The sequence below is a fragment of the Natator depressus genome, chromosome 1, assembly GCF_965152275.1.
Source record: "Natator depressus isolate rNatDep1 chromosome 1, rNatDep2.hap1, whole genome shotgun sequence".
Taxonomy (NCBI): Eukaryota; Metazoa; Chordata; order Testudines; family Cheloniidae; genus Natator; species Natator depressus.
In genome coordinates, this window is record NC_134234.1 from 40,324,291 (window position 1) to 40,344,563 (window position 20,273).

Sequence of the window (20,273 nt, forward strand, 5' to 3'; positions counted from 1 at the left end):
TAGAACTTTCTGTACTTTTTTTAATGCATGATCATTTCTGTGAACTTGTTTTATTAACCTATGTAAAAAGACTGAGTAATCACATTTGGATTAATTATGGTTTGTTTTTGTTTTTTTTTAATGAAGATAACAGCCAAAATTCCAGGCACATCAGCTTCACGACCTTTAGCTACAGGATTTGGGGTAAGTTTTAGTTCTGTGCTTTAAACTTAATCAAAGAGAGGCTCTACCTGGAGTCTTGAGTATATACAACCCTCTAAATCCTATGTACAGCATTGTCTCTTTTTGTCTCAGTCCTTTCCTCCAATGAGCCACACTCATTGCTTAACTTTGAATATCAGCAACTGTGCACTTAGACCTGGTCTACACTGGGGGGGATCAATCTAAGTTACGCAACTTCAGCTACGTGAATAATGTAGCTGAAGTCGACGTACTTAGACCTACTCACTTCAGGGTCTTCACTACGGTGAGTCGACTGCTGCTGCTGCTCCCCCGTCAACTCTGCCTGTGCCTCTCGCAGCAGTGGAGTACAGGAGTAGATGTAGACTAGACTAGACGCGATAAATCGATCCCTGCTGTATCGATCGCTGCCTGCTGATCCGGCAGGTAGTGTAGACATACCCTTAGACAGGGCACAGTTACTGATTTTTCAGGATACTCGACTGTGCTTCCTAGGTATTGTATTAGAGGGCAGAATCCAACATTAAAGGTTTGATTGAACTTGCATTGAAATTGATGGGAAGACTTCCAGTGACTGCAGTGAGAGTTGGACTGCACCCTTTGTGTTTATGTGGTGGACAGTTTTGGAGTATGCTGTAGAAACTGCATGATCCTAAGGTAAATATTAAATTGTAAAGAATTTTCAAATTACATTTAAATTTATACAGATTTCTTTCTAGTTCTTAAACCCTAAATATAGACAAGATCATTTGAATAACTAATTAATTGTTAATTACTTTAATTATAGGTATTTTTGATGCCTAATTTCTCTTCAGTCATCTCGGATACCACTGCCAATGCAAGATTAAATTGGAAGGAACATTCTTGAGTGCTTTTTATCTAGTCCTATTTAAATAACTCAAGCAGTGTAATTACTCTTATGAACTATTCCACAGTACATTGGACTTCTGTCAGGAAATTTTTCCCAAATAGTCATAATTTTCCTGTTGTCTAATTTGATGTCATTACTTCTAGTTACACCCTTTTGGAACACCTTAAAATTTCTCCTCATCCTCAGTGTTAAGACCTTTTAAGTATGTGCTTCTCTAGACAGGTATATTGCTTTAGCTATCTCTTAGGCAAGCTTGCTGGTTAGAATTTTCAAAAGCGTCGAAGTCCCATTGAAAATCACTGCACTGTAGGCTTTTCTCTGCCCCTGTCCTTTGATCAGGCCACACCCCTTTACCAGATTATTCCTCCCTCCCCCCCCCCCCCCCCCAACACTCATAGTTGTGGATATTTGGTGTAGTAATTAGTGGTGTTTGGAGTAGTTAGTTTGGTAAAGGGCTGTGTGCAGAGGGGCAGTTCCCACAGTAATGGAAGGCTGGCATTATTATTATTTGTATTATAGCAGGTGAGGGCTCTGGTCATGGACCAGGACCCCATTGTGCTAGGCACTCTACAAACATGGAACAAAAAGACACTCCCTGCTCTGAAGAGCTTACAGTCCAAGTATAAGACAAGAGAAAAAAAAAGATATAAACAGACCAGTGGGGAAGTACAAGGAAGCGTAATGAGAAGTAATGGTCAGACTGGCTACGCTGAGGTCTCAGCACTCCAGCACTGTTGTCAGTGTTTTTGTGGGCCTTACAGCAAAGGAAGGTTCTGAAGGGGGATAATGCGTTAGTTTTCAGATGTTTACAGGGAGCTTGTCCCAAGCATGAGGGGTAAACTTGGAAGAAATCATGAAGGTGCTTGAAAATTTAACAAATGTGCAATAAAGGCTGACATAATGAGATATTAGAGGCAACCTTTCAATACTGGAAGAGAGATGATAGTGTGGGAGATATGTCATGAAAGGACTTGAAAGCAAAGAGAAGCAGCTTATGTTTGATACAATTGAGAAGAGGAAGCCAGTGAAGGGAATCAAAGAGATGAGTGACATGGTCAAAGCAGCAGGCTCGGAAAATGATACTTGCAGCAGTATTATGAATAGATATAAGCGGGGCAAGACTGCATTTAAGACCAGAAAAAAGAATGATGCAGTAATCAAGATGCAATATAGTGAGAGTACAAGTTTTAACCGTGTGGCTAGATAGGAAAGGACATATCTTAAATATCTTATTCAGAAAGAATCTCTAGTGGGACAGAGTTTAAGCTGTGGTACATGGTCTATGGTATACAGTAGTTATCACTACAGTGAGGTGGGGGCCTGTGGCTGGAGAAGTAAATGGTCTTTACTGTTAGGTGGCTTAACTTTTCATTTACTTGCTGTCATGTGTGTTATGCATGCAGCAGCCGTAACTGTTTATAAATGAAGATGCTTAAGTGGCAGGGAAGGGGGTAGAAGTGGTGATGGAGAACATATTATCTGCTGATGGAGAACATATCAATTAGCTGTTGCAAATTAACCCTTATATACCTTCTTGGCTGAAGGATAAAATCTGACAGAAAAGCATAGCTCACAGTGAAGAGGCTTTTATGGGCACCTGGCCCCATTTTATCAGGTTTAGGTTAGGGATGTAAAATGTTAACCGGTTAACTGGCCTCCAGCTGACCCCAGCCCCATGGCCAGCTGACCGACTCCAGCCCCTGTCCCTGCCCTGCCTCGACAGCCAGAACAACCCCAGTCCTCCCCCTTTAATCGATTAACCCTTTAAACAATAGAATTTTAATCCTTTAAACAATTAACTTTTTAAACAATATTTACATCCCTAGTTTAGGTATAAAGCAACTGTGCCTTACAGCCAAAGTCTTCCTAAATCTAATTAAAAAATAAAAACTATCTATTGTACCAGGTCTATCAGGATACACCTCTCTACTAATATTTGTGTTGATTGACAATTTAAAAAAAAAGTCAATAATGAAATGTACGATTGCCATGGACAAATTTCAACCAGAGCCCATTAAAAACTGATGAACAGAGACTAAACAAAAAGTATACAGAAAATTCAAAGGGCGTAAAATCTGTGAAATTTTACAAGGCTTGTCTCTTTCTTCTAGAGAAAAACAGGAATTTATTTAAATTTTAAATCAATTTTAGAACTCAATCATAACTATGGAGTTGCTACCAGGTACCTTCATAATATTTATGCCCTATAATGGAAGTATATCCTGCCTCAGTGAAGTCAATGCGAGTTTTGCTATTGATTTCAAGGGGAGCAGGATCGTATCCTAAAGTTGTACATTCATGAGACAGAAACGCTACATATTTAAGTATTTATAGTTTTGGTTTTAAACTTCTAAAGTAGAAAAAGAGCTTATGATTGTTAATTTAAATTTTTTTTATTTTGATAGTCAAAGACAGCATTATCGTCATCAATGGGAAGACCAATGACAGGAGCTATACAGGTAATATTTTATTATTTACTTTGAGTGTGGGCTCAGTATGCTGAAGTTATACTGTGAATGTTCTCTTTTTTTAATGCAAATGTTCCAAGAGGTGGATATGCTGTCTCTTTGCCAGCTGTGAACTCTCCCAAGCTTGGGGATTTCTCAGCTACTGAATTACAGCTGGTTTCTAGACAGCTTGTGCCTCTTTATCTTGTCCAATTCCACTCAATCTGACCCATAATTTATCAGGGCTCTCAATCCTTGCTGCGCAGGGAAAAAAAACTCTGACACTCAGCATGGCAGCATGTGACAGCACATTACAGAGCCACTAGTCTAACAGGCCAGCTCCTAAGAAGAATATTTTAAAAATGAGAGACAATTATACGGCATATGTTAAAATTATCGGCAACAAAAAAGATTAGGGTTATCCATGTAAAAAGGCATTTGGAATAAGTTATGTGAATAAAACAGTTTGTAACATTTATTACTTAGAAATAATTCCAATATATATTTTGCTACTGTAGAGTCTGTTACAGTATACCTAAGGGTTGTGAAAGACACTGGTCAGCGTAAACGAGGCTTACTAATACTAGGTCAGCCTGTATCAACCGTAAAGCATGCTTCCCACTTATGTTCCAATATGTAACTTAACCAAAAATGGGGAAAAAGCAGGGGGATTTCAGAATATTTTCATTCATAAAAATGTCTTTTTCTTTTAATTTAAGGATGGAGTTGCTCGACCTCTAACAGCAGTTCATGCAGCAGGTTACACTAAAGCAGCTTTGAGAGGTAGGGTGGATAGCATTCACTGCCTGTCATGGAATTCACTGTCTGTCATAGAATTTACTGTTCTCAGTGCCATGTGTTAATTTGCAGGTTCTGTATTTGATCCCCTTGGTCAAGCAAGAGGTCCTGCTCCTCCTTTAGAAATGAAAAATGAAGATACGTACGTAGCCACATTTTTGTTGTTCTGTTTAGAAACAAATGCTTTCAGCATTCTTAGAAAAATCACAACAACATGGTACTCAGGAAGCCTAGGGGCTAGATTCTCTTTCTGCAGGAAGAGGCCCGATCCCGCAAACATGCACATGCTTAACTTTACTAGATTTAATAGAGTTCAAGGCCAGAAGGGACCATTAGATCATCTACGCTGTCCTCCCTATTAATTGTCACCCAGATATCCTTACGTTCAGTCTAGTTATTTTAGATTGACTAAAGTATTTCGGTCCTTGGGAAGCTAAACTGTTATGTACCTCAGGCAAAGAACAGGAGAGACTGAGGTGCCACCAATGCTTGAGGCCCCTACAGTGGCGTGGAATTTATTATGCCCAGATGATCAGAGCAGGTGATCCACACCCCGTGCTACAGAGAAAGGTGAAAACTCCCTAAATTTCCTGCCAGTCTTACCTAGGGGAAAAAATACCATCCCAATCCCAAATCTAGCCATCAGTTTTACCCTAAGTATGTCAGCAAGAAACTCCAGCCAGACATCTAAGAGGATTCTCTGTACCATCTCAGAGCACTGGTCCACTCCAACTGGTGTTTCCTCTCTAGCTGTGGCCTGTCTCTGATGGTTCAGAAGAAAGTGAACCCCATCCTCACCCTAAGAATACATCTCACCAGTAGTGCATCGGGTCAGGAGATGCCTTCCTGTTCCCTGCAGGTGACCAGCTGAAGTCCTGAAACATGGGATTTGATTATTTTCATTGTCTTAATGTGGAGCGGTTCCCCGTTCCCGGCCAATGGGAGCTGTGGGGGGTGGTGCCTGCAAGTGAGGGCAGCACACAGAGCCCTCTGCCCCCTCCTCCTCTAGGGGCCGCAGGGACGTGGTGCCAGCTGCTTCCGGGAGTGGTGCAGGGCCAGAGCAGGCAGGGAGCCTGCCTTAGCCCCGCTGCACCACACGGGTGGCAATCTCACGGGCCAGATCCAAAGCCCTGACAGGCCAGGTCCGGCCCGCAGGCCGTAGTTTGCCCACCCCTGATTAAGAGCATGCTCAGGGCAATGCAGTGATCCTATTACCTCCATGGCCCATGGAGGAAGGGGACGACCGGGGAATTCACAGATTCCAAGGTTACCAAGTGATTCAGATTATTCTGTAACAGTAACCTATGCCTCTTATTATTTACTACCCCAGCAGTCTGTGTCATCTGTAGACTTTACCACAAAAGATTTTATGTAATCATCTAGATTGGTCCAACATTATTTAATATTTTTATCAACAATGTGATACCACCATAAATAGTCCTATTGATTTCAATGAAACTACTTATGCTACTAAAGTTAAGCGTGTCCATGGGTTTTTGCAGGCTTGGGGTTTAAGTGTGATTCCTGCTGAAGTCATGGTTCATATCCTGCAGAAAGAGAATAGGGCCTCTGGTGGTTAAAAAAACAACTAGCTTTCCTCCCACCCCACTCTTGTATTTTGTGCTTTGTCTGTGGCTCAGGATCCTGAATATAGGTGTGGCCTTTGTCATCACTGAGTGCTGTGGTAGGGAAAAGGATCAGATCGTTAGAGGACTGGAAGAGTACTTGCTTGGCAAGGGATGCCAGTGGTGCATGTAGATTCATACCCCGAAATTCCTGCTATCTTCCCGCTAGGAAAGACACAGTAAATTTTACCACTTCTTCCCTCTGTTCCTTCTTTCCAGGATCTCATAACCCAAACAGATTTCACATATGCCAGAACTGAGGTGGTGAATATTACTAGTCTAGTGTAAATGTTGGATGGTGCTAGAGACTTGGCACAAAACAGATTGGGGAGGAGGGATTCACGCAGGGCCGTTGAGCTTCCTGAATGCCAGGGGTAGTGGGACATGTTACAAGTGGAGAAAGAAGGGAAATAATCAGATTATTATGCAGCTAATTTTTTGTCACAGATTAAATAATTCTGGATCAATCACAGCTTTTGATAAAATCTGTAATTCTGATGAAAAGTTGTGCTGACACTGTTTAAAAAATTATCATTACAAATTGAATTTCTACTTTTGATTAAACTAGCTCTTTAAAATAGTACATATGCAATATTGGATTTCCATTGGGTGCTTAAAAGTTTCACCCAGTGCATGTATCTATACTATCTTTACCCAAACAGCTCAAGTTGAGGCTTGTTACATTAAGAGGATCAGAGCCCAATAACCCAAACCTCTTTTCCATCATTAAATGGATCGCTCACTGAAAATGGTGAAACTGCAGGATTTTCTCTTTACTTTCTTCACTAGCCCACATTACTGATAGAACTTCTGATAGTGCAGTAACAAACGGCCACTTTTACAGTTGTGTTATCCATCAAGAAATGTCAGATGCTATGGCATATTAATGAGACCCAAGACAGCTATAAATACATTTTATTAAAAATAATGTACTATATTCAAACATCTTTATATTATTACTGGTATTTGCATAAGATAAATGATGCATTATTTACCCAATTTTAGTCCAGAAGAAAAGATTAGACAGTTAGAAAAAAAAGTGAATGAGTTGGTTGAAGAAAGCTGCATTGCCAACAGCTGTGGAGACTTAAAATTGGTAAGTTATCTGGGTTTCATTTGTCTTTTAATATTATATGCAGGGACATCTCATACATGCAAATATGCTTTTTAAATGCTAATTTGACTTTTGGTTGGTCATAAAATTTCCAGTTGTTAAAGCTAGGTTGTCTTAATTTTGATATTGTTGTGGCTGATCTTGTGGTCATGGTCTGCACTGCCACAAAGGAGACGGAATCTTGATGCTTAGTGTGTGTCTGTCTCTCTCTCTACACTCAAGTCAGTGATATTTGGTAATGCTGGAGACAATGTGCATAATATTATATAACGGTAATCATTCTGCTGTCACATAGACTATGTCTACACTGGCGGAGTTACAGCACTGGTCAGAGAGCGCTCAAGGGAAACCACTGTTGTGTGTTCACAGTGTCAGCTGCCTGCACAATAGTGTGTTCACGCTTGCGGCACTTGCAGTGGTATTCGGAACGGTGCATTCTGGGCAGCTATCCCACAGAGCATCTTTTCCTCTTCTGCCAGTAAGAGTTGTGGGAAGGTGGAGGGGGTCGCGGGGCATGCTGGGTCCTGTCCCAATGCCTCATGATGCATTGCTTCACATCCCAGCAATCACTGAGCTTCCGTCCGCATTTGGCGCCATCTTTAAGCAGTTTGTGTACTGCACGCTCTGCCTCTTTGGTCTGCAGGAATGGATCCTGCACTGTTGACCAGTATGCTGCTCATTCTTACTAACATGTCACAAGTGGCAGTGGAGTTATTCCTTAAACTACAAAGGGAAGAGGAGTTTGACACTGATCTTGCCACGTGTAGTAGCTATGACATGAGATTGCTTGTGGCATTCACAGAGGTGCTGACCACAGTGGAACACCGCTTTTGGGCTCGGGAAACAAGCACTGAGTGATAGGATCACATCGTCATGCACGTCGGGGATGACTAGCAGTGGCTGCAGAACTTTTGGATGAGGAAAACCACATTCATGGGACTGTGTGATGAGCTCGCCCCAGCCCTGCGGCGCAGGGACATGAGAATGAAAGCTACTCTGCTATTGGAGACACGCGTGGCGATTGCACTGTGGAAGCGGGCTACTGCAGGCTGCTACCAATCGGTCGCTAACCAGTTTGGAGTGGGAAAGTCGACCGTTGGACTCGTGTTGACGTAAGTGTGTGCAAGGCCATTAATCGCGTCCTGCTCCGAAAGACCGTGACTCTGGGCAACATGCGTGACATTGTGGATGGCTTTGCACAAATGGGCTTCCCTAACTGCGGAGGGGCAATAGATGGCATGCATATTCCAATTCTGGCACTAGACCATCTAGCCACCTAGTACATTAATTGGGAGGGGTATTTCTTTATGGTTCTCCAGGCGCTTGTGGATCACTGTGGGAGTTTCATGGACATTAACTTAGGGTCGTCTGGAAAGGTGCATGACTCACACATCTTTTGGAACACTGGCCTGTTGAGGAAGCTGCAAGCAGGGACTTCCCCTACGGTGATCTTTTGGTCCAGGAAGGAATTCAGAATGCCCATTGTGATCCTGGGAGACCCTGCCTACTCAATGTCGTGGCTTATAAAGCCATACACGGGTCACCTTGACAGCAGCAAGGAGCAGTTTTACAACAGGCTAAGCAAGTACAGAATGACCATTGAGTGTGCTTTTGGCCGTTTAAAGGCCCGCTGGCGCTGCCTGTGTGGGAGGCTGGACCTGGCTGATGACTATATTTTTATGCTTATAGCCGCATGCTGTACGCCCCATAATATTTGTGAAGGGAAGGGTGAAATCTTCACTCAAGGCAGGATTGCTGAGGCTGAATTTGAACAGCCAGAGAGACCAGGGCTGTTAGAGGGGCGCAGCGTGGGGCCATAAGGATCAGGGATGCTATGAGGCAGCAATTTGAAGATGAAAGCCACTAATATTTGTTGCTATGCTCGGGAGTGCAGTGCTTGTAATGCTAGGAGGTGAGAGAAGGCTTTGGATTCTTTGACCATGGGATGGTGTTCAAAGAAGGAGGAGTGCTAGGCAGAGACAGGAAGAGAGGGAAGGGCATCTTTGCAAGCAGGCTGGCTAACCTAGTGAGGAGGGGCTTTAAACTAGGTTCACCGGGAGAAGGAGACAAAAGCCCTGAGGTAAGTGGGGACGTGGGATACCGGGAGGAAGCACGAGCAGGAGAACGCGAAAGGGGAGGGCTCCTGCCTCATACTAAGAGCAGGACAAACAGCAAGTTATCTCAAGTGCCTATACATAAATGCAAGAAGCCTGGGAAACAAGCAGGGAGAACTGGAAGTCCTGGCACTGTCAAGGAATTATGATGTGATTGGAATAACAGAGACTTGGTGGGATAACTCACATGACTGGAGTACTGTCGTGGATGGATATAAACTGTTCAGGAAGGACAGGCAGGGCAAACAAGGTGGGGGAGTTGCACTGTATGTAAGAGAGCACTATGACTGCTCAGAGCTCCGGTATGAAACTGCAAAAAAACCTGAGTGTCTCTGGATTAAGTTTAGAAGCGTGAGCAACAAGGGTGATGTCGTGGTGGGAATCTGCTATAGACCACCAGACCAAGGGGATGAGGTGGACGAGGCTTTCTTCCGGCAACTCATGGAAGTTACTAGATCGCAGGCCCTGGTTCTTATGGGAGACTTCAATCACCCTGATATCTGCTGGGAGAGCAATACAGCGGTGCACAGACAATCCAGGAAGTTTTTGGAAAGTGTAGGGGACAATTTCCTGGTGCAAGTGCTGGAGGAACCAACTAGGGGCAGAGCTCTTCTTGACCTGCTGTTCACAAACCGGGAAGAATTAGTAGGGGAAGCTAAAGTGGATGGGAACCTGGGAGGCAGTGACCATGAGATGGTCGAGTTCAGGATCCTGACACAGGGAAGAAAGGAGAGCAGCAGAATACGGACCCTGGACTTCAGAAAAGCAGACTTTGACAACCTCAGGGAACTGATGGGCAGGATCCCCTGGGAGAATAACATGAGGGGGAAAGGAGTCCAGCAGAGCTGGCTTATTTTAAAGAATCCTTATTGAGGTTACAGGGACAAACCATCCCAATGTGTAGAAAGAATAGTAAATATGGCAGGCGACCAGCTTGGCTTAAAAGTGAAATCCTTGCTGATCTTAAACACAAAAAAGAAGCTTACAAGAAGTGGAAGACTGGACAAATGACCAGCGAAGAGTATAAAAATATTGCTCGGGCATGCAGGAGTGAAATCAGGAAGGCCAAACCACAATTGGAGTTGCAGCTAGCAAGAGATGTTAAGAGTAACAAGAAGGGTTTCTTCAGGTATGTTAGCAACAAGAAGAAAGTCAAGGAAAGGGTGCGCCCCTTACTGAATGAGGGAGGCAACCTAGTGACAGAGGATGTGGAAATAGCTAATGTACTCAATGCTTTTTTTGCCTCTGTCTTCACAAACAAGGTCAGCTCCCAGACTGCTGCACTGGGCAGCACAGCATGGGGAGGAGGTGACCAGCCCTCTGTGAAGAAAGTGGTTCAGGACTATTTAGAAATGCTGGATGAGCACAAGTCCATGGGGCCAGATGCGCTGCATCCGAGAGTGCTAAAGGAGTTGGCGGATGTGATTGCAGAGCCATTGGCCATTATCTTTGAAAACTCATGGCGATTGGGGGAGGTCCCGGACGACTGGAAAAAGGCTAATGTAGTGCCCATCTTTAAAAAAGGGAAGGAGGAGGATCCTGGGAACTACAGGCCAGTCAGCCTCACCTCAGTCCCTGGAAAAATCATGGAGCAGGTCCTCAAGGAATCAATTCTGAAGCACTTAGAGGAGGGGAAAGTGATGAGGAACAGTCAGCATGGATTCACCAAGGGCAAGTCATGCCTGCCTAATCTAATTGCCTTCTATGATGAGATAACTGGCTCTGTGGATGAGGGGAAAGCAGTGGACATGTTGTTCCTGGACTTTAGCAAAGCTTTTGACACGATCTCCCACAGTATTCTTGCCAGTAAATTAAAGAAGTATGGGCTGGATAAATGGACGATAAGGTGGATAGAAAGCTGGCTAGATTGTGGGGCTCAACGGGTAGTGATCAATGGTTCCAAAAATGATTAGGGGTCTAGAGCACATGACTTATGAAGAGAGGCTGAGGGAGCTGGGATTGTTTAGTCTGCAGAAGAGAAGAATGAGGGGGGATTTGATAGCTGCTTTCAACTACCTGAAAGGGGGTTCCAAAGAGGATGGCTCTAGACTGTTCTCAATGGTAGCAGATGACAGAACGAGGAGTAATGGTCTCAAGTTGCAATGGGGGAAGTTTAGATAGGATATTAGGAAAAACTTTTTCACTAAGAGGGTGGTGAAACACTGGAATGCGTTACCTAGGGAGGTGGTAGAATCTCCTTCCTTAGAGGTTTTTAAGGTCAGGCTTGACAAAGCCCTGGCTGGGATGATTTAACTGGGAATTGGTCCTGCTTCGAGCAGGGGGTTGGACTAGATGACCTTCTGGGGTCCCTTCCAACCCTGATATTCTATGATTCTATGTCTAGTTGGCAGCTGGTATCAAGCGGAGTGCCCCAAGGGTCGGTCCTGGGGCCAGTTTTGTTCAATATCTTCATTAATGATCTGGAGGATGGCGTGGATTGCACCCTCAGCAAGTTTGCAGGTGACACTAAACTGGGAGGAGAGGTAGATACACTGGAGGGTAGGGATAGGATACAGAGGGACCTAGACAAATTAGAGGATTGGGCCAAAATAAATCTGATGAGGTTCAACAAGGACAAGTGCAGAGTCCTGCACTTAGGACGGAAGAATCCCATGCACCGCTACAGACTAGGGACCAAATGGCTAGGCAGCAGTTCTGCAGAAAAGGACCTAGGGGTTTCAGTGGACAAGAAGCTGGATATGAGTCAACAGTGTGCCCTTGTTGCCAAGAAGGCCAATGGCATTTTGGGATGTATAAGTAGGGGCATTGCCAGCAGATCGAGGGACGTGATCGTTCCCCTCTATTTGACATTGGTGAGGCCTCATCTGGAGTACTGTGTCCAATTTTGGGCCCCACACTACAAGAAGGATGTGAAAAAATTGGAAAGCGTCCAGCAGAGGGCAACAAAAATGATTAGGGGACTGGAACACATGACTTATGAGGAGAGGCTGAGGGAACTGGGATTATTTAGTCTGCGGAAGAGAAGAATGAGGGGGGATTTGATAGCTGCTTTCAACTACCTGAAAGGGGGTTCCAAAGAGGATGGTTCTAGGCTGTTCTCAGTGGTAGCAGATGACAGAACGAGGAGTAATGGTGTCAAGTTGCAGTGGGGGAGGTTTAGGTTGGATATTAGAAAAAACTTTTTCACTAGAAGGGTGGTGAAACACTGAAATGCGTTACCTAGGGAGGTGGTGGCATCTCCTTCCTTAGAAGTTTTTAAGGTCAGGCTTGACAAAGCCCTGGCTGGGATGATTTAAGTGGGGATCGGTCCTGCTTTGAGCAGGGGGTTGGACTAGATGACCTCCTGAGGTCTCCTCCAACCCTGATATTCTATGATTCTATGGTTGTGATTGGTGCAGACGATGCACTATGGAGGTTTAAGAAAATTGCTTGTTGCTTTGCAGGGTTCTGTTTGCTGTCAGTTAATGGAATAATGATTGCTTTCAAACCAAAACAATTCTTTTCTTAAAAAACAACAACTGGAGGAGAGAGACAAACAAAAAAACACATCAGCACTGAGAGGGATGGGGGAAGGGAGGGTCCCAGAACGAGGTGGGGTCCCAGGACAGTTAAAGATTTGTGTATGTCCAGGTATCATATCCAACCTTCTCCTTTGGAGTACAGTGCAGCAGGTACTGTACTTCAGCAGGGCTAAACTGCAGAGGGACAGGTGTTGAGTGCTGTGGGTACTGAGAGTCCTCAGGGCTGGAGTGTGATGGGGCAGGAGTGGAATGCAGCGGCTACAGACTGGAGCCAGGAGGTTGATAAGAGTGTGTTGACAGTGTTTGGGGTTCGCATGGGAAAGAGTTTTTTGCAACAGCGGCTGCAGGGGTGGGCGAGCACAGGCACGGAGCTGCTCAGTTTGCAGTGCCAGTAGCACCTAGAGCGTGTCCGCTTGGAGCTCCATAATGTTTAAAAGCCGCTCCGTGGCTTCATTCTGACGCGCCACGTTCTCCTTTTGGTCCCTCTTCTCGCTGTCCCACCACTCCTTCAATTCTTGGTTTTCAGCCACAGAATGCATCATGACATCACCCAGAAAGTCCTCTTTAGGTCTTTGTGGCCGCTTTCTAATTCTGTGCAGTCGTTCCGCCGGCGATAACAAAGAGGGAGGCTGGGCTCCCAAGATCATATCTGTGAAGCCAAAATGCAACATTTTACAGAAGCAGTATTGTTTGCAACACAGAGACCACTGATTCAGTGATTTAAAACACAGCCACTATTCACATACCTATCACTAACTGGCTGACCCCAGGCAAGCACACATGAGCCACAAACCCCCAAAATGGTGAGTAACCACAGGGGCAGGGGAAATCAGTTTTCCAGGACCGTACTGTACACTGAGCACTTGGCATTTGGGGAAGGGGGGGCCTTATAATCATTCCTGTCCCCACGTTTTCCACAGGCTGTGTTCATTATGGAAGATATCTCACTGCTGAGGGTGAGCAGGGAATCAAGGGAGGGTCTTCTCCAAGACTGCGGCTTCCGCCCTGGCTCTTATGTGGCTCGCCTGTGTGCAGCAATGTTCCACCCTCTCCCCCGCCCCCCGTGACAGCAAAGTGGCACAGGAAAGTTACCCTTAATGTGGGAAGAAACAAAGCAGCTGTGCCAAAGAACCTGCTACAGTGGATTGCCCAGTATCTCCATGAGGCAGATTCCCGTGAAGTGAGGGAGTCCATCAACACCCTGTTCCGCCACTCAGACAAGGCATGTGGTGGTACGCGCATCATACAGACACAAGCCTGCTTTCTGCAACCCTCCTGCCCCCAACAACTAGCTTCAGCGATTCCCAAAATCAGAGCTACTTACCAGGGGCCTCCTCTTCTGTTTGCGCTTCGCCAAGATCCGACAGCTGTGACTGGCTAGCCTCCTCCGGGGTAGAGAAGAGCTCCTGGCTGCATGCATCTCTGACCTCCAAGTCATCCTCTGCCTCTGGGTCCCCCTCCCCCTCCACATCCTCATCCAATATTTCCTCCTCCTGTCTCAGTCCACTCTCGACTGGCACGCGAGTCACCTAAGTATCTACAGTGGCCTTCACAGAGGAGGTGGGGTCACCACTGAGTATCATGTCCAGCTCTTTGTAGAACCGGCAGCTCGTGGGCGCAGCACCGGAGCGGCAGTTTGCCTCCCGCTCCTTGTGGTAGGCGTTCCGCAGTCCCTTCACTTTGACCCTGCACTGCAGTGTATCCCAGTCGTGGCCCCTTTCTGTTATGCATCGTGAAATCTATCCTTAGGTATCAGAATTCCTATGGCTGGAGCGCAGCTGGGACTAGACAGCCTCCTCTCCCCAAATGCTGATAATGTCTAACAGCTCAGCATTGCTCCAAGCAGGGGATCGCCTGGTGTGGAGCAGGCATTGTCACCTGAAAAGATGCTCTGAGACCACTGTTGCCGGCACAGTGTGCCTGAGGCAAGCAACAGCAGGGGTTCGTTGCCCAGTGTGCGTCACCCAATAATCACAACGGGGTGGAGAAGTAGAAAAGTTTATTTGGAATTCCAAAGAAAGGTACAAGGAGAGAAATCTCAAATCCTGCACATCAGAGCAGGTCATTACACACACTTTTATATTCCTTAATGCTACTGCACTACACATCAGTCAATCAAAGCTTTGCACAAATACTCTGCCTCCCTTATATGGGTTACAACAATGTTTATTTTCTGCAACCTCTAACAAGGATTCCTAGCAACTTAAACAACCAGCACATCCTGTCTGGCCTTGAAGCTGTCTCCTCCTGTTATCTTTAACTTGGCGTCAGCAAACCTTACACTATAAGGCATTATCTGCGGCTGCAACATTGTTTTAAGAGCAAAAAAGCTTACTCAAACCGGCCAGGCCTGAGTTCCGTTAAGGGGGGTTGACAAGAAGCCCTTAGGCCAAGAGCAGAGAGATTTCCTCGACCCTTATGGCCTTCCATCCCCTCGACTTAACTAGTGGCCATGCCCTGGGGTCCCCAACACCACTGCACATGTCACCGAGCCAACAAGAAGGGGACTTTCAAAATTCTCAAGGAATTTAAGGCTCATGGTTGGTCACCTGAGGGCAGGGCAATAGAATTCAAACCAGTGACCAGAGAGGTGAGAACAGGCATTGTGGGACACCTCCTGGAGGCCAGTCACAATGCTGTAATCGACCAGGGTGTCTATACTGGCACTGTGGCGCTGTAGCCCCAGCGCAGGAAGCTCTATGCCTCTCGTCAGGGTGGATTGTTACAGTGCTGCAACTGCGCAGTTTCTGCGCACTAAGTGGCTTGGCAGTGTGTACACCTCCAGAGTTACAACGCAGAAAGCTGCTTTACTGCCCAGAAACTTGCCAGTGTAGACAAGGCCATAGTGTCTTAAGGCTAGATTTTTTTTTTAAAGTCATTAGGCCTAAATACCTTTAAAAACCTAAGTAAAATGGTGTGACTGTTTTTTGATTTTCATATTTTGTTATAACATTATTTCTCATGCTCTTTTTGAGATCGTGCATTAACTGTAGGGTGACTAGTGTATTATGGAGGTTGCTTTGCTGAATTTTCATTCAGAATGTTGTTTTAATCTAAACATGCCTTTTTGTATAATAATGCTGCTTATCTGCTGTAAGGTGTGTGTTCATATGCTCTGTGTGCATAAAGGAAATATGTATGAAAATAATGTATTTCCATTTTAAATATATGGAAGTGGGTCTTGAGAGGGAAGACAGAAGGCAAGACTAAACTGTAATATCTACTTTAAGGCTCTGGAAAAGGCAAAAGATGCTGGAAGAAAGGAAAGAGTGTTGGTGAGGCAACGTGAACAAATTGCATCTCCAGAAAACATCAACTTAGATCTCACTTACTCAGTAAGTACTGAAATATCTGTGTGCCTGAATAAGATCTGGGTGTAAAGTGTGCTTTCCAGTAACATGCCTTTTTAATGAAATTGAGTGCGCTGTAATGCACATATTTTGTGTGAGTTCCCAGAACAAATTTCCAGGTGAGATACACTGTATATTTAGAAATGTGTTTGAAAATAGTTACTGTAATTCTGGAAAATAGCAATTAAAGGGTACTTTTGTTGTTGTTAATATTCCAAAAGCTTAATGATAATTTTAAAATTAAGGATTTGTCTTCAACTCTTAAAATTGGTAGTAGGCTTTAAGAAAAGATTAAGTAGGGTCTATGCCCTAATATTTCAGGAGAATTTAAAGTTGTACATTAGTTAATACTGTACTGGAAGTATTTCACTAAAAATATGTCAAGCCAGGCTAAACTGGGGGGAGGTATAGCTCAGTGGTTTGAGCATTGGCCTGCTAAACCAAGGGTTGTGAGTTCAATCCTTGAGGGGGCCATTTAGGGATCTGGGGCAAAAATTGGGGATTGGTCCTGCTTTGAGCAGGGGGTTGGATGACCTCCTGAGGTCCCTTCCAACCCTGATATTCTGATTCTATGATAATATATTTGAAGGCAAGTTAAAACATAAAAATGAGAAAGTGATGGATATAATTTATCTGGATACAGACAAGGCTTTTCTGTTTTTCTTAGTAGCATCTTGCAGAAGTCTCCCTTCACGAGCAGATAGACCACAAATAGGGGCATATATCTTGTTGAACTATGCTAAAAATTACAAACATTTTATGAGTTAAAAATAAAAAGCCATTTTAATAACAACCTTACCTCATAATTTACTCATATTTAGGCATAAAATGTACAACAACTGTGAAGAGAGTTCTTTTGCCAAGGTATAGCTTCTGCTGAATAGGTGGGTATCATGAGGCTCATGATAGAAGTATACAAAATAACAAACTGTATAAGCAGGGGTGGCCAAACTTCCTGATCCTCTGAGCCCCGCTTCTGCTGAAGTTCTGAGCCACGGCAGGTGCCTCCTGCGGGGCTGAATCCCTATCAGCCTGCCGTAGGGAAGAAGCCCAAAGTTCCCCCCAAGTCTGGTAGGTGGAGAATGTGGGGAGGGGTATATGGTTTTCTGCAAGCTGCACTTTAACTGTAAAAGAGCCCCATGTAGCTTGGGAGCCATGGTTTGGCCACCCTGGTATAGAATAAGTAGATGGGGGAACTTCTGTTCATTCTGTCTCATCATACAAGAACAAGGGCATCAGTTCAAATGAAAGTCCAAAGCTGTTCAAAACTGAAAAAAAGGAAATACTTTTTCACCCAACACACAATTAGACCATGGAACACATTACTACAAGATACAGTTGCAGATTTAAAAAAAAAATATCCCTGTTTTATGTTTATCCTATGTGTTCTCCACAGCTTATGTTTGCTACCTCTTCCTTAGATAACTGGGAAAGTGGGAAATATGAGAAAGACAAGGTGGGTGAGGTAATATCTTTTATTGGACCAACTTCTGTTGGTGAAAGAGCTACAGAGAGCTCTTCTTCAGGTCTAAGAAAGATAATGTGTGTCACAGCTAACTACAAGGTAGAATAGATTGTTAAGCATAAGAAATTAACACATTGCAAGAAACTATTCAAAATGAAGTGGGTTATGAAGTTACAACAATCTGTAACCTACTAACTCACCTTTTGACCTATGGTTGGTGTTAATTACCCACTTCATTTTGAATAGTTTCTTGCAATGTGTTAATTTCTTATGCTTAACAATCTATTCTACCTTGTAGTTAGCTGTGACACACGTTATCTTTCTTAGACCTGAAGAAGAGCTCTGTGTAGCTCTTTCACCAACAGAAGTTGGTCCAATAAAAGATATTACCTCCCTCATCTTGTCTCTCTCCTATCCTGGGACCAACACAGCTACAATAACACTGCAAAAAACTAAGGAAATATCTCAGTCAACAAATGTATTAAAGCATCTTTCTATCTATTTTGTATATTGAAGTTTTTCTAATGGCTGCTTTGATTCATATTGGTTACTTTTTGAGAGAGATATGTGGTTATGTTATGTATTCCCCCCCCCCCCACAGGTTCTTTTCAATTTGGCCAGCCAATATTCTGCTAATGAAATGTATGCTGAAGCACTAAATACATATCAAGTAATAGTGAAAAATAAGATGTTCAGCAACGGAGGTAAGTTACACACTAAAATGCCTGATATTGATGGCAACACATTCACTAACCAGGTACTTGACTTCACTTGTGAGATCCTGAGCACCTTCCCATGGAAGCCAGTCAGAGTTGACAGCAAACACCACCTTGTAATGTCAGACCCCATGTCTTTGAATGGTTTGTGGTTTAGTCCTCCAGCTAATCCAGAAAGTGTTCCCTTTCCAGGCTAAGTATAAGTCCAGATTAAAAAAAAAAAAAATACATCCTTTGCCCTCCACAGGCCACACTTCATCACTGAGGATGCAGGGTTGGTCAGTACCAACAGTAGTTTCCCCTTCCTAGCCCTTTCCATCATTGTCTGCCCTGGTTTTCCCCTGTTGATTCTGAAGTGAAGGGGAGGTTCCTTCCCGTCCTCTGGAAGCCCCAGCCATGGGCCCCAAATTAGGAAGCTAACATTTCCCATTTTGAACCCTCTGTGCCACTTTCTTCATTCCCTTCTCCCCACCCTCTCCAGTTTCCTTCTGTATCTTGCCTGTCTCTAGGTCTCTTCCCAGACCCCCTCCTGGTGTGCTTCCCCAAGCTTTCTCAGCAGAGAACACCACAGAAAATCCTGTCTCATCCCTGATCTCCTAGACTGAGTAAGAAGCTTGTTTTATATAGTCCTTCCTTTCCTAGAATTCCTTGCTGTCTCTCCCTGAATTCTCTCCATTCTGGGTGGAAGTCAGGAACAGGCTGTTTTGGACCATGCCTTAGCTTAAAGGGCCACAGATACTGGTACATGAAGAAGGTGCTTCTGCAGTCTCACTGGTTCAAAGTTTGCATGAGGAGGGATGATATGAATATTTTTAAAAGATTGGCACATAATTCATTCACCTTATTTTTGTGATAGGCAGACTGAAGGTGAATATGGCAAACATTTATTTAAAACAACGAAACTATTCAAAAGCTATCAAATTCTACCGCATGGCTCTAGATCAGATTCCAAGTGTCCATAAAGAAATGAGGTGAGTTTGTACTGTAAAAGTTTTGAAATTCCTTTCGTTTTGTATATACAGTGGTACATATGATTTGAAAATATTATTTAACAATGATTTCTTTAATTAGGATTAAAATAATGCAGAACATTGGAGTTGCATTTATTAAAACTGGCCAGTACACTGATGGCATTAGTTCCTTTGAACACATAATGAGCACATCTCCAAACCTGAAAGCAGGCTTCAACCTGATCCTTTGTTATTTTGCCATTGGAGACCGTGAACAAATGAAAAAAGCTTTCCAAAAACTGATCACTGTTCCATTGGAAATTGATTATGATGACAAATATATTTCACCAAATGTAAGTATGAACTAAGCAAAATCTACAAATTTTATTTGCAAAGTGGGAAAATTTTGAACATTGAGGAAAAATAATCTGTTATATATAATGTGTACATACATGTATGTCTGTGTACACATACACACATGATAGTGTGATGTTTTACCAGCGTGAGTTGAGGAAGGAAGTACTACCTCACTAGTGATAATACTCTTGAAAACATTTCCAAAATAGTTTTTCTAGAAAATGTGACATACATAAAATATGTGATTGTGTGTCGTAGTATAGAGTTGGCACTCATTTGGGGTGACTTACTGCTTTGTCACTTTTATTTCTAAAACATTTACATAAAATACTTGTGTTTAAAATAATAAAAATGACAAACCAATGAGTAAGTTATGCAAGTCATCTCAAATGAGTGCCAGTAAAACCTATAATACCACAGCACACACATTATACAGAAAAACAATTTTATTAAAGTTTTACAGAGGATTTGGTTTTAGTTCGTTTTAGTTTATTGGAACTATTTTTTTAATATCCCTCCACCAATAAAGCTCGTTGTACCATGAAACCAACTCTTCATGACTCTGAGGTAAGAAAAAATAACGAATAAACTCTAGACACCTCTTAAAATAGCCTAAAATAGTTTTTCTATCCAAGGTCATGATTTACTAGGGCTATCAGCAAGTCCTCTATATCCCATGGGAAAGCTGTGAATCCCTTATTCCGGAGTAAAGCTCCATTTCTAGCCCTACATCATGATGATGTAATGGACCTTAAAGATGTTGTTGTTGATGTAGGACTAAATATTGCACTGCCGCTCAGCATA

General features: G+C 43.5%; 1 protein-coding gene across 3 annotated transcripts in view; it reads left to right on the forward strand.

Moving 5' to 3' along the window:
* Window positions 1-20,273, forward strand: part of IFT88 (intraflagellar transport 88) — a 78,925-nt gene that overhangs the window by 4,294 nt on the left and 54,358 nt on the right. For all 3 annotated transcript variants that reach the window (XR_012640233.1, XR_012640234.1, XM_074958158.1), the window contains exons 4-12: window positions 127-183; window positions 3,457-3,510; window positions 4,218-4,281; window positions 4,369-4,438; window positions 6,927-7,017; window positions 15,862-15,966; window positions 18,048-18,150; window positions 19,019-19,133; window positions 19,234-19,465. Coding sequence is in view for 1 of the 3 variants with exons in the window: in XM_074958158.1 (XP_074814259.1) it covers window positions 127-183; window positions 3,457-3,510; window positions 4,218-4,281; window positions 4,369-4,438; window positions 6,927-7,017; window positions 15,862-15,966; window positions 18,048-18,150; window positions 19,019-19,133; window positions 19,234-19,465 (891 nt within the window). In the remaining 2 variants the exon portion in view is untranslated. The remainder of the gene's footprint in view (window positions 1-126; window positions 184-3,456; window positions 3,511-4,217; window positions 4,282-4,368; window positions 4,439-6,926; window positions 7,018-15,861; window positions 15,967-18,047; window positions 18,151-19,018; window positions 19,134-19,233; window positions 19,466-20,273) is intronic.